We start from the raw sequence: 15,411 nt of genomic DNA on the forward strand, positions 1-15,411 counted from the left end.
GGGAACGGACGCGGGTACCGCGCTGAGGCGGCCATGGAGCGTCGGGAGCAGGCGATGGTGCCGGTGATGCGGCTGGACGGGGTTACGAGGGAGGAGTTCCTGCGGGACATCTATCCCCGGGTAGGGCTCTGCTTCCCCAGCCCGTCGCGCCGAAGAGGTTCAGCTGCTGCGGCGGGCCCGGGGCAACTGCCCGACCTCACTTGGCGCTGGAGCGGGCCGCGGCTGTGCGGGGAGAAGGAGGGAGGGAAGGCAGGCAGCGGATTTCTGTGACGCCCTCATCCAGCGCAGGCAGACCGTAGGCCTGGTTGTTTCGTGGCTCCGAAGAGGTATCGAGATCCCTTTGGTTGAATATGAGATTAGGAACAAGGAGCAAATCCTTGTTGGAAAGCTCTGACAGCTGATCACTGGTAAAGAAAAGTGTGATTGTTTGGGGGTTTTTTTTGGTACTTTATCATTGCTGCCTCTTTTTTTCTCCACGATCCTGATTCAAAGCAAAATGCTTTTCTACTGCTTTTTGTGCTTGTGCTGGATCAAGCCTGTTTGTGATTGTCAGCATCAAGAAACCTTAATTTCGGTGGAAGGAGCTTCTTTCGTGAGAACATAGAGCACTAGCACAGCTTACAGGCCACACCTTAACTGCATGGTCTTTTGTCTGCTTGCTGCCAAGCTGTGGCTAGAGCAAGTCAAGCTATTCTCTAGTCTGGCCAGATTTCTCAATGGCCCCAGAACAAAATGAACATTAATGTTATCTTTGCCTCTCCATTTTTGCCTTACCTCACTAGGAAAAAGCATAAAGTAAATGGAGGAACAGCCCTGCCATTTACTGCATTCTGCTTCAACATTCAGCATTTTGATTGCCACTGTCAATACATCAGTTGCGACTGTGTAGTGTGTCCCAGTATTCACCTGACTTGTTTGCACTTAGCTTGAAAAACTATTTTTTTTTCTGCTGGATGCTGTGACCATGTCACCATTTAACTGTTTTTGTTCCTCAGAGAAAGCCAGTAGTGCTGAAAGGAATGGAACTGGGCACTTGCACAACCAAGTGGACAGTCGATTACTTGAGCCAAGCTGAAGGATCTAAAGAAGTAAAGATTCACGTCTCAGTGGTGCCACAGATGGATTTCCTCAGTAAGAACTTTGTGTATAGGTACTTCATCCCAAGGCCTCTTGTATTTTAAAGGCATGTACTTGTAACTGTCAAACACACAGTGCATCTCTTTGAATCAGAGGGTGAGAATATGAAGATACTTTGTGAAAGCTTTAATTTACCTGTAAAGGTGGGCTCCTTGATTTCTCCTTTTATTCCACAAGTATCTCAACATGCTTACTAAATACTATGAGGGTGAAAGGAGGGGCCAAACAGGGCCTTAAAAGTTCTGGCAGGAAGACATGTTAAGACAGATCTCTTGAAACTTGAGCCTGACATTTACTGGTGTTAATTAAAAAACCCAAACAAACCCCCACCTAATACTAGGGGATATGCTCTTTTGTTTGATTCCATGGAGCATTTTCAGTGTTGCTGGATGGTGCTAGTTTCTGAGTTGCCTTTGAATGCTGGCATGTGGCAGGCACACTGTTCCACTCTAGAGGGGTGTTACTAATTAGAACCAAGCTCCTTTCAAAGTCAATGTGCAGTTCTCAGAATGTTCAAACTACTGGATATCACATTTCACCTCATGTTTCACCTCTTTAATCTTGATGTGGGTCACATACACTCTTGGTCTCCCCTGAAGTTCCTCTCATGTTGTTGCCAGAACACGTCTTTGGAGTTCATATAATCTCAGTCATCTTGTTGTTCTTTGGGGGTAAATGCCTTCATTTCAGTTGTTATTTGTTTTCCTGAAGTAGGAACAAGATGTATTTATATATGTTTGTTCAAGTTTTAAGAAGGCTGAAGCATATGCTGTTAAGTGTAAACAAACTACAAGTCTCCATGAGTGGAGCCTGTTGTTGAGGATTGAAAAACATAATCATTTTATATTCTAGTCTCTGCATAGTCAACTTCTGAATCTTTCAAAGAAGGTTATACTTGAATGGCTGTTTCCTTTTCCCTGCTCTATTTTGTTTCTTGCTAGAATATCTCTTAGTGAGAGCTCACATGCAGTTGGTCTGGCATGCTAGTTGGAGCAGGTTTGTGGACAGGCATATGGATGTGCTCTGCTGATGCTTCACTATAGTGGATATTTGGACTTTCACCTGCTTCACTTGAAAGACAGGAAGCTTTGACCCTTTCCACAGCAAGTTCTCCATTTTCATATGGAGGAAGAATAAGTAGAACTGAAAGGACAGAAACACTGAGGATGTAATGTGCAGTTCCATGGGCTTAAACTGATGGACATGCACAGTGCCCCAGTTCTGCTGAAAGCTGCAAGCTCCTAGCCCTATCTCTGCACTAGTTCTGGAACTCATTCAGCCAGGTTGTGATGTACTGCAGAAATCTGAATGTTTTCCTGCTGGTTTAGCTTTGCAGGCAGGTTCACCACGAGATCAGATGAGTGCCAGTGCTAGTCTAAGGGAGAACAGACAGCAGGGCAGAGCTGTGACAGCACCAGCACACACAAGCTTAAGCTGTCATAGAGCTATGATCTCAGCTTCTTCAGTAGTAAATGGACATGATACAACAGTTCAGCTGAAGATAGAGGCTTGGGTTTTGTTTGGTTTGCCATTGACTGCAGCAGTTGTTGTATTTTTGACTATTACAAAAAAGCCTGAAATGTTTAGAGAAGTGGTCTAGGCAGTGGGTCACGTTCTGATAGAATGGATAATAGGATCATGACAAATTTTCTATGAGGGTAGTTTCTCTTTAACCCTGAGTACTTGGTGGATGCTTCAGGTTTACATGCAGCATATCCATTGTCCAGTGACACTTAATGGGAGATGGTGAGTTGAGTGAACATAACACTGAATTCGTAACAATGAATACAGGTCTGCTACTACTTGTGTTGGTTCACCACTCAGCTATCACTGATGATGAAGTCTTTATCTCATTACTTAAATAAATGTTTAACAGTACTGACTCCAGAGGGACAGGCTCTAACGCCAAGTGATTCTTTTTGAATCTTCTGAAGTTTTGTTTAATAAATTCAAGGAAAACTGTAAAGAAACACTTGGCAATACCAAGATTCCTCTGTTGTGCACAGCTGAGGCAGCACATGTTTCAAAAAGTTAATGAAATAACTGAAATAAATGGTAGAGATCTACAAATGAAGATCTGTATCCTTGCTTATGCACAAATATGACAGTGTGTAAGGGGGTTGGACTGGAAGATGTCCAGAGGTGCCTTCCAGCCTCAGCAGTTACCTGATTCTGTTTGGAAATACATTGGAATAATTTGCTAAAGCAGTGAGTTGTAACTGTGGAATTTCTGTCTTGGATGAACTCTTCAAACATCCACTGCAAACACTGATTAGTCACCATGGTAAATAATAAAAGAGCAACATATTGCATCTTCAGTTACAGTAGATATGGAAAGGGAGCCTGTGATGTTAAACCTGGCATTTGGACCATGTGTTGTCACAAGGATTCACTGTATAAATATTGACATTTCAGAACTCTGCCTTTTGATGTATTTGTACGAAGAGCAGCTGAAGACAAACACAAGGAGTACTTTCTCTCTGAGGTAATTTCTTCACTGTCACAGTTTATTCTGTCAGTTACTTTGCCAGAATATGGAGGGGAAAATGATGAACTGAAATTTAAAGTCTTACTCCAGTAAAGCACTTGACCTTAAATTTAACTGGGTTTTGTGGCTTGGAGCCAAGGGGGAAAAAATGGGAAGAAGTAATTTCTCTTGGAAGTTGTTTTCATAGAATCATAGAATGGCTTAGGTTGGAAGAAACCTCAGAGATCATCTACTCCAGCCTCCCTGCCATGGCAGGGACACCTCTCAACTAGATTCAGCTGCTTAAGGACTTACCCAACCTGGCCTTGAACTCTCTCAGGGAGGAGGCATCCACAGCCCCCCTGGGCAGCCTATTCCAGAGTCTCACCACTCTTGTACTGAAGAACTTCTTCCTAAGACGCAGTCTGAACCTACTCTTCCTCAGCTTAAAACCATTCCCCCTTTTCCTGTTGCTAAGCACCCTTATGAAAAGTCCCCCCACATCCTTTCTGTAGGTTCTCTTCAGGTATTGGAAGGCAGCTGTAAGGTTCCTCTGGAGTCTTCTCTTCTCCAGGCTGAACAATCCCAGCTCCCTCAGCCTATCCTCATAGCAGAGGTGTTCCAGTCCTTGGATCATCTTTGTGGCCATCCTCTGGTCTTGCTCCAACAGTTTTGTATGTGTACAGTGTGGTTAACTAATTTCAGTCATCCTGTTAACAAAAGGATGCTTTTGCTTACATGAGCAAAACTTGCCCCATAAAAATTAGAAATCAAACCTTGCTTTAGAGTAAGAACTGTGTCATTTATGCATTTTGTTAGAAAATGTCATGGAAGTATTTGCTTGATTACATCTGCTATCCAACCACAAATATTTATTGTAACACAGTTTGTGATAGCAGTAGTGTGGCTATTAGCTTTACATAGCATTGTTCAAACTGGGCATGTTTCAGATAGCTGTGATGAGGAAGCAAACAGCTTGACATGCGGACATGCTTTCCACCTTTTATGTGATGTAGGATACTGTTAAATTTGGAAGCCAATTGAAAAGGCTTCTTGCATCAGGCTGCCGAAGAATTTCAATTATAATGTTCATTTGCTTTGACTCCAAGTAACAGCAGTGCTGAAGCAGTTGTCAAGCCTCCCCCCACTTCACTCTTCTGCTCTGAACCTATTTTCCCCGTTTCTTGAATTGAACAGCAGGGAGCAGCAGAGTCACGGCAGCATAGCACAGACGCTGAATTTCACAGGATCACATAATATTAGGGGTTGGAAGAGTCCGCGAAAGATTATCCAGTCCAACCCTCCTGCCAGAGCAGGATCACCTATACCAGATCACACAGGAATTCATCCAGGCAGGTTTTGAATATCTCCAGAAAGGGAGACTCCACAAGCCCCCTGGGCAGCCTGTTCCAAGTGTTTTGTAACCCTCACGGTGAAAATTTTTTCCTCGTGTTTCCATGGAACTTCCTATGCTTCAATTTCCACCCATTGTCCCTTGTCCTGTCATTGGGCATCACCAAGCAGAGCCTGACTCCATCCTCTTGGCACTCACCTTTTACATATTTATAACCACGAATGAGGTCACCCCTCAGTCTCCTCTCATCTTTTCCAAGCTAAAGAGACCCAGCACCCTCAGTCTCCCCTAATAAGAAAGATGTTCCACTCCCTTAATCATTTCTGTGGCTCTATGTTGGACTCTTTCAAGCAGTTCCCTGTGCTTCTTGAACTGAAGGGCCCAGAACTGGATACAATATTTGAGATGCAGCCTTACCAGGGCAGAGTAGAGGGGGAGGAGAACCTCTCTGGACCTACTGACCACACCCCTTCTAATACATCCCAGGATGGCATTAGCCTTCTTGGCCACAAGAGCACATTGTAAATGACATTTGCATTTGTATATTGTGATGAAGCCTTGCAGTAGATGAATGGGAAAATACAGGCTCTTTGTTTAAGTGTGTTTGTAATTCTTGTTTAAAAAGCAAAACAATTCTCTTTTTGTCTTCTCTGCAGGATGAAAAGTACTATTTGCGATCAGTGGGAGAAGATGCTAGGAAGGTGAGCTTCTTGGGACTTCAGTTCTAACACTGGAAAGTCACATTGTGGCAATATTTCTAAAAGCCTGTTGTCAGACAGACATACAACTTGTTTATGGTCACTTGGTCTGTGAATCTGGCTGGATTTAGGTCAAAATATTTAAACCCAAATGTCTAAAATAGTTGCTGTTGTTTGAGGGCTTAGCTAATCACTGAAGAGTATGTTCCTCACCTCCCATTCTTTAGCTTTTGTTGTGAACTAATGTAAAAGGATTTCTGATCTCTTTCTCCTTCAATGTGATTTCTAGCAGCCAAGGTACAAAGCAGCTGTCTGTCTGTTCTTAGTAATATCATTGAGCAAGTCAGCACTGCAAGAGCACTGCTGCTTCCAGCTGCTTGCCAGTGCTGCTGTGTTTCATATGATGGGAAGTGATAGTGAAGTGCTCCCTTATCTTAACGTGCATACATGGTTCTCTAAGAGTTGTGTCCTTTTTGCTTCAGGATATTGCAGATATCAGAAAGGAGTTTCCTGTTTTGGCAGCAGATGTTCAAATTCCAGAGTATTTTGAGAAGGAGCAGTTTTTCTCCAGCGTCTTCCGCATCAGCTCAGCTGGATTACAGTTGTGGACACATTATGATGTAGGTAACAGGTGGTTAGCATAAAATGCTGCAGATGGCATGATGGAGGTCTGGTGTTAGGGTACAAATCTCTGACTGAAGTCAGTTAATGACATACTTCACATATATTTTGTAGTAGTGAAACGATTCACGTTCCGTGGTACAGTGAATTTTAAACAGATACACTGTGTGGGCATAACATTTTACTGGGTTTATGTCTTGATTCCATACTTACCAGGTGAAATGTTTGATTTTGTTCTTTTTTTTATTATTGTTTTGAGTTTCAGTTAAAAATGTGAAACATAATTTTCATCTCCAAGACTACCTTCTTCTTCTTTTTTTTTTTTTTTTCAATTCTAATGGCCAGATTATGTAATTGTACATTGATTGTGGTGATCTGGTGCTGCAATGTGGTAGACTCCAAATCAGATTGTCTTCTAACCTTGTTCAGCATGATTCTGAACACACTGATGTATAAGAAAAATAGGGGGTTTGCACTTTAATTAGGAAAAAGAATCCTTTGTCAATAGAAAGTTAGCAAAATGTGTTAGGAGTAACACTGCAAAAGAAAAGGAATTTTAAATATAATTTGTTATCATATTTGTATAGAATCATAGAATTGTAGAGGTTAAAAGGGACCTCTGGAGATCGTCCCCCTGATAAAGCAGGGTCACCCACAGCAGATTGCCGAGGATCACAGTGTCCAAGGAGGTTTGGAATATCTCCAGAGAAGGAGATTCCACAACCTATCTGGGCAGCCTGCTCCAGGCCTTCAGCACCCTCACAGCAAAGAAGTTTTGACCTCATGTTGAAGTGGAACTCCATGTGTTGGTTCCTGTCTAGAGTGTGCTGTGTCTTTGTGTTTCAAGATGGAAGAACTTGATTCCTATTTAAAGGAAAACACAAAGCTCTTGGAAAAGCAATACTGTGTTTTCAGATACACTGTCAAGAATGTGCAGCTCTAGGGATAGAGTAGCTCCCATTCCTGAGGTTTTTAGATTAACCGCATTTGGAAGGAAGCTCTTTCAGCTAATTTTCAACCTGTGAAGTTGTTAATAATTTCTTTGGTTAAGCTGATGCTCTTTTGGTGTAGTTGCAGGCTGCATGCTCATTTTTAACTCCTGGCTGACATCTCTCTTATTCCAGGTAATGGATAACTTCTTAATCCAGATAACAGGGAAGAAACGAGTTGTCCTCTATAGTCCTCGAGATGCACCCTATTTATATTTATCAGGTATGGATGCCATGCATGTCTAGTTCAAAGTCTGGGGGTTGTAGTTGCCTTTCCAGCACACAAGTGTTGCACTGTAGAAAGAAAAGATCACCAATAGTCATGTGCAAGAAGTCATTTTGTCGTTTAACTCTGATCCTGTTTGCTTTAGTGGAAAATAATCATGTTAGTGGGGCAGGTTAGGAAATTTGCAGGAGAGCACACTAGGTTTGCTTGGTTCTGTTCTCAGCACCTAACTGTGGAGGAGTAGAGTGGTCTGTTTGGATTTCAAATGTGTTTTAAACATACAATCGTAGAATGGTTTGGGTTGGAAGGGACCTCCAAAGGCCATCTACTCCTACCCCCCTGCAGTCAGTAGGGACATCCTACACTAGATCAGGTTGCTGAGAGCTCTGTCAAGCCTCACCTTGAATATCTCCAGGGATGGGGCCTCAACTACCTCCCTGGGCAACCTGTTGCAGTGTTCCACCACCCTTATGCTAAAGAACTTGCAGTCTAAATCTACTCAAACTTCAAACCATTGCTCCTTGTCCTATCACTACAGGTCTTTGTAAATAGTTTCCATCCTTCTTGTTGGCCCCCTTCAGGTACTGGAAGGCTGCTGTTAGGTCCCCCCAGAGCCTTCTCTTCTCCAGGCTGAGCAAGTGTTGGTAAGGTTGCAGTTGCAGGAGAAATCCAGCAGCAGAACATGTCCCTTCAGTAGGAGTGCTGTCAGGTCTTACTGGTTCATAGAGGAGTTCCACAACAACAAACCAGTATGAAATTGGATTCAGGAACTGCCACTTCCAGCAGCATGGTAATGCGTTGTTACTGTTGCAATGTTTATTCACTACTTCTGAACATTCTTCTAGGTAGTAAGTCAGAAGTGCTGGACGTGGATAACCCAGACCTAGAGAAATATCCCCTCTTTGCGAGAGCCAAGCGCTATCAGTGTCTGCTGGAAGCAGGAGATGTATTGTTCATTCCAGGTAAGCAACAAATGGTTTTAAACACTTCTGTTTGTAGTTTCTGCTTTCCGTGTTACCAAAGTGTTTCCATGTTACAAATCAGAAAGACATTGGCAAAACTCATCTACTTCTTCCAACTACACTGATTAGCCTAATAAAAAGTATTATTGTATCTACCCACAAATCCTGCCTTCCCTCAAGAGTACACTGTATGCTTCTAAATTTGTCTTAATAGGTTAGCACTGTAAAATCACCTTCTGAAATCTGAAATTACTTCAGTGGCCTGAGCTCTCCAATGACACAATGTGAATGAAGTGCCATTTCTGTTCTTCTGTGGCTCTGCCACTTAGGAACTGTGAGGCACATGATCTGACGAAGAATGTGGGTGTTAGAGTTATTGTGCTTTTAAGGAATGGAAAGACAAGTCCTAATCATTTTTCTGCACAAGCAGATAAATTGATAAATAAATAAAATATACAGTTCCCAAGGCTCTTCCTCAACTAGACTCTGAGTCTATGAGTCACATAGAAGTTTCAGATGGTAGTTTTCATTTTGGCATTCTTCTTCCCACAGCTCTGTGGTTCCACAATGTAGTTTCTGAGGAATTTGGAGTGGCAGTGAATGTGTTTTGGAAGCACCTTCCTGCTGAGTCCTATGATAAGAGCGACACTTACGGAAATAAAGACCCCACAGCAGCCTCTCGAGCCATCCAGATCTTGGACAGAGCCTTGAAAACACTTGAGGAACTACCTGAGGAATACAGGGACTTTTACGCTCGGAGAATGGTGTTGCGCATCCAAGAGAAAGCCTATAGGAATGATTATGGATAGAGTAAGCCCTTGTGATCCAGCAGGCTCCTGGAAGAGCGGAAAATTGTGTGTTCATATGCAAACTGTCCCTTTGTACATACATATGCTTTATGTAAGACTGGTGAAATTGATGTTGATAAACATCCATGTGGAATAAAGCTTACCTTGTAGATTTTTCCTTTTTTTGGTCTTCCTGCTCAGTGAGTGCACAGTCTGCCTGAATTGGAGGTGCTCCCTTTTCTACAACCAGGTGTACATTTGCACTGCCTGCATTTACAATTCTGCCTTTTTTGGAGTGTTGTTCCACTTAAAACTTTTCTGAACATGTTTTGGTATCTGCCAGCACGTAACTGCCCCTGTTCGTGAATGCCACCTTGTGTACTGAAGTTTAATAGAACCATAGTGGTTTCTGAGAAGGCTCAGAAAAGCCATTGGTGTTGGTTGTAAGGGTAATGGTTTCTTTTAGACTATCAGCCTGGAGGCTCTGCAGAGAGGCTTAGGCAGATTGGATCAATGAGCTGAGGTCAATGGGATGTGCTGCAGCAAAGCCAAGGGCCACGTCCTGCCCTTGGGCCACAAGAACCACATGCAATACTACAGGCTGGGGAAAGTGTGGCTGGAAAGTTACGTGGCAGAAAGGGACCTGGGGATTCTAATGGACAAGTGGCCACCAGTGTGTGCCCCGGTAGCAAAGAAAGCCAATGGTGTCCTGGCTTGGATCAGCAATGGTGTGAGCAGCAGGAGAAGGGAAGTGATTGTCCTCCTATACTCAGCATTAGTTAAGGCCACACCTCGACTGCTGTGTTCAGTTTTGAGCACCAATACAAGAAGGACATTGAGGTGCTGGAGCAGATGCAAAGAAGAGCAACTAAGCTGGGGAAGGGCCTAGAGAATGAGACTGATGAAGAGCAGCTGAGGGAATCGGGACTGTTTAGTTTGAGGAAGAGGAGGCTGAAGGGAGACCTTGTCACCCTCTACAGCTACCTGAACGGACAAGGTAGAGAGATAGGTGCTGGTCTCACAGGTAATTTGTGATAGAGCAAGAGGGAAATGGCCTCTAGCTATACCAGGGTAGGTTTAGGCTAGACATTAGGAAAAATATTTTCTCTGAAGGAGTGGTCAAGCATTGGAATAGGATGCCCAGAGAGGTGGTGGAGTCACCATGCCTGAAAGCGTTTCAAGATTATTTAGATGCAGTGCTTAGCAATATGGTTTAGTGGTGAACTTGGTAGAGTAGGGTTAGTTGTTGGACCTGATGATCTCAAGTGTCTTTTCCAACCTGAAGGATTCCGTGCTTCTATGGTAAGTGTGGGGAGTTCCCCTCCCTCTTGCATTGAAACTGACAGTGGGCAAGAGGAAAAAGCAGAAACTAATGGTGCAAGGTAGAAGCTTAGAACTGTGTGGCAGCTTAACCGCAAGGTAAATTATTTACCCCTGTCCTAAGTGAACCATGCAGGAAGCCTTGTTTGTCTGCCACTGCCCCAGTGCATTACCTTACCCCAAGATAAGGGACTGCATCACCACAGGTGTTGTAGATGGCTACTTTACAGGAGGTTGCAGTGAAAAAAAAGATAAAGAAAGAAAAGAGAGTATCTCATAAGAAAGAGATTTTCATTGTCCCTCTGATGTTGTTATTGCACTGTTTGGGGCATGCAGCATTTATCTGGCTTAGGTCAGTCTGCTCCTCCTAGCAGTGCTTTTTAAAAACTGTGACTTGTCAAAGGCTCTTAGACCAAGATGTGTGGTGGTAATAAAGTGCTGGAAAGAACGTTGTCCAAGAGCAGGAGACACTGCAACACTATGCAGATTATTCTTCTAAACCTGCTCTCCTTGGCAGTCTGACTTAGTGAAATAGTCAGCTACCATGTGAGTGGGCACCCAGCCATCCTGATGAATAGGCATGAATGGAACCAGCCAGGCGATCCTGATGGGCATCATTGTACGTTCTGAGGGCAGAATTTAAATTTGGGATCACAACTAGGTCTCCCAATTTTTTTTTTTGTTTTGTTCAAAAAGGAACAAGGGTTAGTTGTGCTTACTGGTGAGACAGGCTTTCTGTGTCTTGGGCCAGGGAAGCCTCTTGGCAATGTTGAGGGCCCTTTCTGAACTGCAGAGGTGTATAGAGTGTATACTTTGTGTGTCAGGACTAAATGGTGAAGCATGGGGAGCCTGCAGGGCTAGGCAAAGCTGTTCCAGCACTGCCTGCACAGCCACCACTGTTAACTCTAACTACTGGCAGTTTCTCTGTATGCTAGTACAGAGAAGTGCTGTGCTGATGCCTCATTCTGCCATTCCTTAATTCCCCATTCCCAAAAGAGAGCTACCTACTTGGTGTTCTTGGGCCCCCCTCTGTACTCCAGCACGAAGAAGGAAAGCTCCATGGAACAGTAGTTAGTCTATGAACAATCTGATCATGTCTCAGCTGGTGAGAAGTACCTGCTGTGCTCCAAAGGGAGGGTGAGAGGCATTTGGGGCTCCTGGGGAGTGGAGAAAGTACAACAAGAAAATTTGTGTGGGACAATTCACAGGTAATTAGAACAGCTCCCCATGAAATGCTTGAGCTAATATAAGGGAGGCATCAAGTGCTATCAATGCGATGATAAAAAAGATTGCTCCTCTCAGCAACATGTTAAGACTTAGACCCTTAATTACCTTTCAAAATTAGGGGCCAGTGCTGATTTATACAGCAGCCTTTACAGAGATGCAATTAAATTAGTCCTAGATAGGAAGAAGGTTACCACTTTCTCATATTTAAGCTATACACAAAATAAAAATCATTTAAGTCATAGAGAATCTAGACAATTTAACAGAATCATAGAATGTTAGGGGTTGGAATGGACCTCCACACATTATCTAGTCCAACCTCCCTGCCAAAGCAGGATCACCTAGGGCAGGTCACACAGGAATGCATTCAGGTGGGTTTTGAGAGTCTCCAGAGAAGACGACTTCACAACATCTCTAGGCAGCCTGTTCCAGGGCTCCAGCACCCTCACTGTAAAATTCTTCCTTATGTTGAGGTGGAACCTCTTGTGTTCCAGCTCATACCCATTGTTCCTTATCCTACCACTCGGCACCACTGAAAAGAGCCTGGCACCTTCATCCTGACACCCACCCCTCAGATATTTATAAAGATCCCCTCTCAGCTTTCTCTTCTGGACTAAACATTCTCAGGCCCCTTAGTCTCTCAAGATGTGTTTTGAAGGAATTTAACAGGCACAGCTTAAAATATTTTAGCAGTTCTCCAAGTCTGAATGTCTACTGCACAAGAAACAAACATGAAATACAAAGAAGAGCAGCTAGTACCTACCAGGCTGCATCAGGCTGCTCACTCAATCAAACCCAGAAGTATCTTGAACGAAACCACTGTAAGCATGAAAATCCTCTAATTTCAGGCATGTGCATCTCAGGTTATTAAAAACTGCCTCTCCAGTCCATGTCAATACACAGGCACACAGAAACCATGGTCTATGCTATCTTAACACTGAAATATTTACACCCTTGGGTGCTCCATGCCACTCTCCCATCTGCTGTTTCAGAATCACAGGTGCTGATGCACAAATAAAAAAAAAGAGCCTCCTCCTTGAAGAAAAGCTATCAAGTCCGATTTTTTTTTTTAAACTAGGTTTTCACCTGATAAAGCTCAATCCACAAAACCTAACTGGACATTCCTTGTTTGCTTTACAGTCACAAAGTGGTTTCACCCATCAGCAATAATTTATTTTCTACGTTGTGTGCAGAATTTATTTTTAGCATGCATTGTGGTGAGTGACAGAGGCACATTCCAACAGCACACTACAACTGTTCAGAGAATGAAAAACAACCCGTCGGCTCCCCCTCCACAACGTGAGGTCTCACAGCAAGATTAGTTCCACAACAAAGTGCTTATTCTTCACCTTAATACAGCCACACTCATTCCATTTTAACAGTTATTGTAAGCAGCCTCCATCAAACAGGTTAATGCTATTTTCATAGCACAGCCATCCAGAAACTTCTGAAAACAAAGTCAATATTTTAATAGCCTTTTCCAAAAGCTTGCAACAAGCTGCTCCTCCTGCTCTGCCTGGCACAGAAGCATTCAGAAATCGGTCTGTGATCTGCACTGTTACTGGCCAGGGCAAGTTTTAGCATACCCAAGTTAATGCTGTCAGTACAAAACTGAGGGAGCAAGATCAGTGGTGTGTCCGGGGGTTTGGTTACCTTAATTTTATAGGTGGATAATTAAAGATTTTAATCAATTTGTAGGCTACTAAAACCACAGGGTTAGGAGACCCACATTTCCTTTATAGAAAGAAGTCCTTGCACATGCTGCAAAGGTTATCAGAAGGACCAGAAAGGGACACAGCCTTTCTTTGATAGCATCAACAAGCTGTTTTAAGCCCACTGGGAAGGTAATCAACAAAGGTTGAACAAAACCTCCAGGAAAGAGCTGTTAAAAAACTCCAACAGATGGAATTAGGTTTCGGATTCTTCTGTAAAATGTTGCGTGGCACATTGTGCTTTTTTCTCTCCATCAACTAAAATAGATTATTCTCCTTTTGATCAACTAGGTACATTTATTATTAGCAACAGAGTTCGCTTCTATATTGTAAAGTGCATGCTGTATGCCTAACCCTTTCTACCACCCTTCATATTTTGAGTATTAAGAACATTTCCTTGAGAGTTCAATGCACTTTTCTCATGCTTCAGCGATCACCAATGTAAGCACAGCCTCTAGAGAAGCTGTGAAAATACTGCCTGCAATGAACCTCCTAAGTTTTAATGATGCAAACAGACTTTCCTTCCAGTATGGGAGTAAGCATGGAGAAGATTTTGCTAAGCCATCAAACACAGGACAAAGTTGAGTCTTTTCAGAATGGAACCACATTTGTGTCATCTTCACAGCATTTTGCTAACTTGCTTTTGTAATCCTCTACTTCCAGGGAATCCAGGACTGGTTTCAGCTACTGGCTCACTGTTAATAGCTGCAGCTGGCTTTAAGAGTGATCCTAAGATTTTGTTTTGGAACAATGCAGTTCCATTAATATCCTCATTTGTCCATCTTTCAGTAATTCTGAAGAACATTCAGGTTTTTGAACTAGCTTACATCTTCATCTGATTTGTCCAGCTTTGGGTTTAATTACAGCAGGGTTGGACCTTTTCTGTATGAAAAGTTAGGCTTGGGAAATAGATTTTTGGGTGGCTCTGGAAGGAACTACTGCACTAGACCTAAAGGAGATGATCGTTTTAAAAAACAAAGCATTTTGAACCAGCTACAGTCAACATTGTCTAAAGTGTTTTGTGCAACTTATGTTTTAGATACTTATTGCTCGATTTAGATCAAAACTAATGCAGCCATTAGCCAGAAAAGCCTCACCAGTCCAAGGCAGGGCTATAGAGACACCTCTTGACTTGAAAAAATCTGGTGTTACTGCTGGTCCTCAGAGAAGTTAGTTGTTGAAAGAGCAATAAGCTACACTGATCAACACTCTTGGTCACTTGGCAAACGTTCAAGCTCCAGGTGAAACAGCTGCTCACTAGCAGGTACTAAACAATTAATGAACTTTATAGTGACAAGAGAAGGCAAGGTGCACAGAAGGAAACAGATTGGCACTGTGATTCCCAAGGTAACTTTGTTTCAGTTAGGAGAAACATTACAAAACTGGAAGATTTAACCAACTAAAAAACAGCTTTCACCAAAATACATTGCTAAGGTTATTCTGACAATCACCATTTTCCTTAAATCAGGAAACTAACCTTATGTCTGCTATTAACCAAGCCCAAAGCACTTGGCCCTGGCAGCTGCTAAACTGAAGCATCCAGACCTGTGAAAGTCTTCTGAGTACTTTAAACTCCCATTAAAGGCAGCACATAATAGACATCCAGGACTAAAAGCATTGCCAATACTTTGAGAATAAATATTCACATTTAACAACAACAAAAAAAAAAAAAAAAAAACATGTATAGGATAGTTCTTTGTAACAGTTCTTTCCAGGAATAAAATGACAACATGTGTTGCAGATACTGGCTCACAATCCTTCTTTTTCAGCTACTGACTGAAAAATCTAGTCTCTATTAGCAACATAGGACTGAGATACCCTCTCTTCAGATAGCATCTGCTCAAAGTTGTCAATCTAGATGACAACATTTCCAGTGCTAAAAGTGCCTTTATAGTGAATATTCAGATACAGTC

General features: G+C 42.7%; 1 protein-coding gene across 1 annotated transcript; it reads left to right on the plus strand.

The window, feature by feature from the left end:
• Nucleotides 1-33: 33 nt before the first annotated feature.
• On the plus strand, nt 34-9,276 carry TYW5 (tRNA-yW synthesizing protein 5). Its single transcript, XM_054381347.1, has 8 exons — nt 34-120; nt 996-1,150; nt 3,553-3,622; nt 5,615-5,659; nt 6,139-6,276; nt 7,402-7,489; nt 8,338-8,454; nt 9,007-9,276. The coding sequence occupies exons 1-8, from the start codon at nt 34-36 to the stop codon at nt 9,261-9,263; spliced, it is 957 nt and encodes a 318-aa protein (XP_054237322.1). The 3' UTR covers nt 9,264-9,276.
• The last annotated feature ends 6,135 nt before the right edge of the window (nt 9,277-15,411 follow it).

The sequence above is a fragment of the Indicator indicator genome, chromosome 5 (assembly GCF_027791375.1).
Source record: "Indicator indicator isolate 239-I01 chromosome 5, UM_Iind_1.1, whole genome shotgun sequence".
Classification (NCBI taxonomy): domain Eukaryota; kingdom Metazoa; phylum Chordata; class Aves; order Piciformes; family Indicatoridae; genus Indicator; species Indicator indicator.

What these genes read in the sequence shown, in the direction of transcription:
- TYW5 (XM_054381347.1), top strand. Translation starts at nt 34, where the DNA reads ATGGAGCGTCGGGAGCAGGCGATGGTGCCGGTGATGCGGCTGGACGGG. An exon ending in AGTAAGAACTTTGTGTATAG is followed by an intron (nt 1,151 to 3,552) that starts GTACTTCATCCC and finishes TTGACATTTCAG; the next exon opens with AACTCTGCCTTTTGATGTAT. An exon ending in AGATGTATTGTTCATTCCAG is followed by an intron (nt 8,455 to 9,006) that starts GTAAGCAACAAA and finishes TTCTTCCCACAG; the next exon opens with CTCTGTGGTTCCACAATGTA.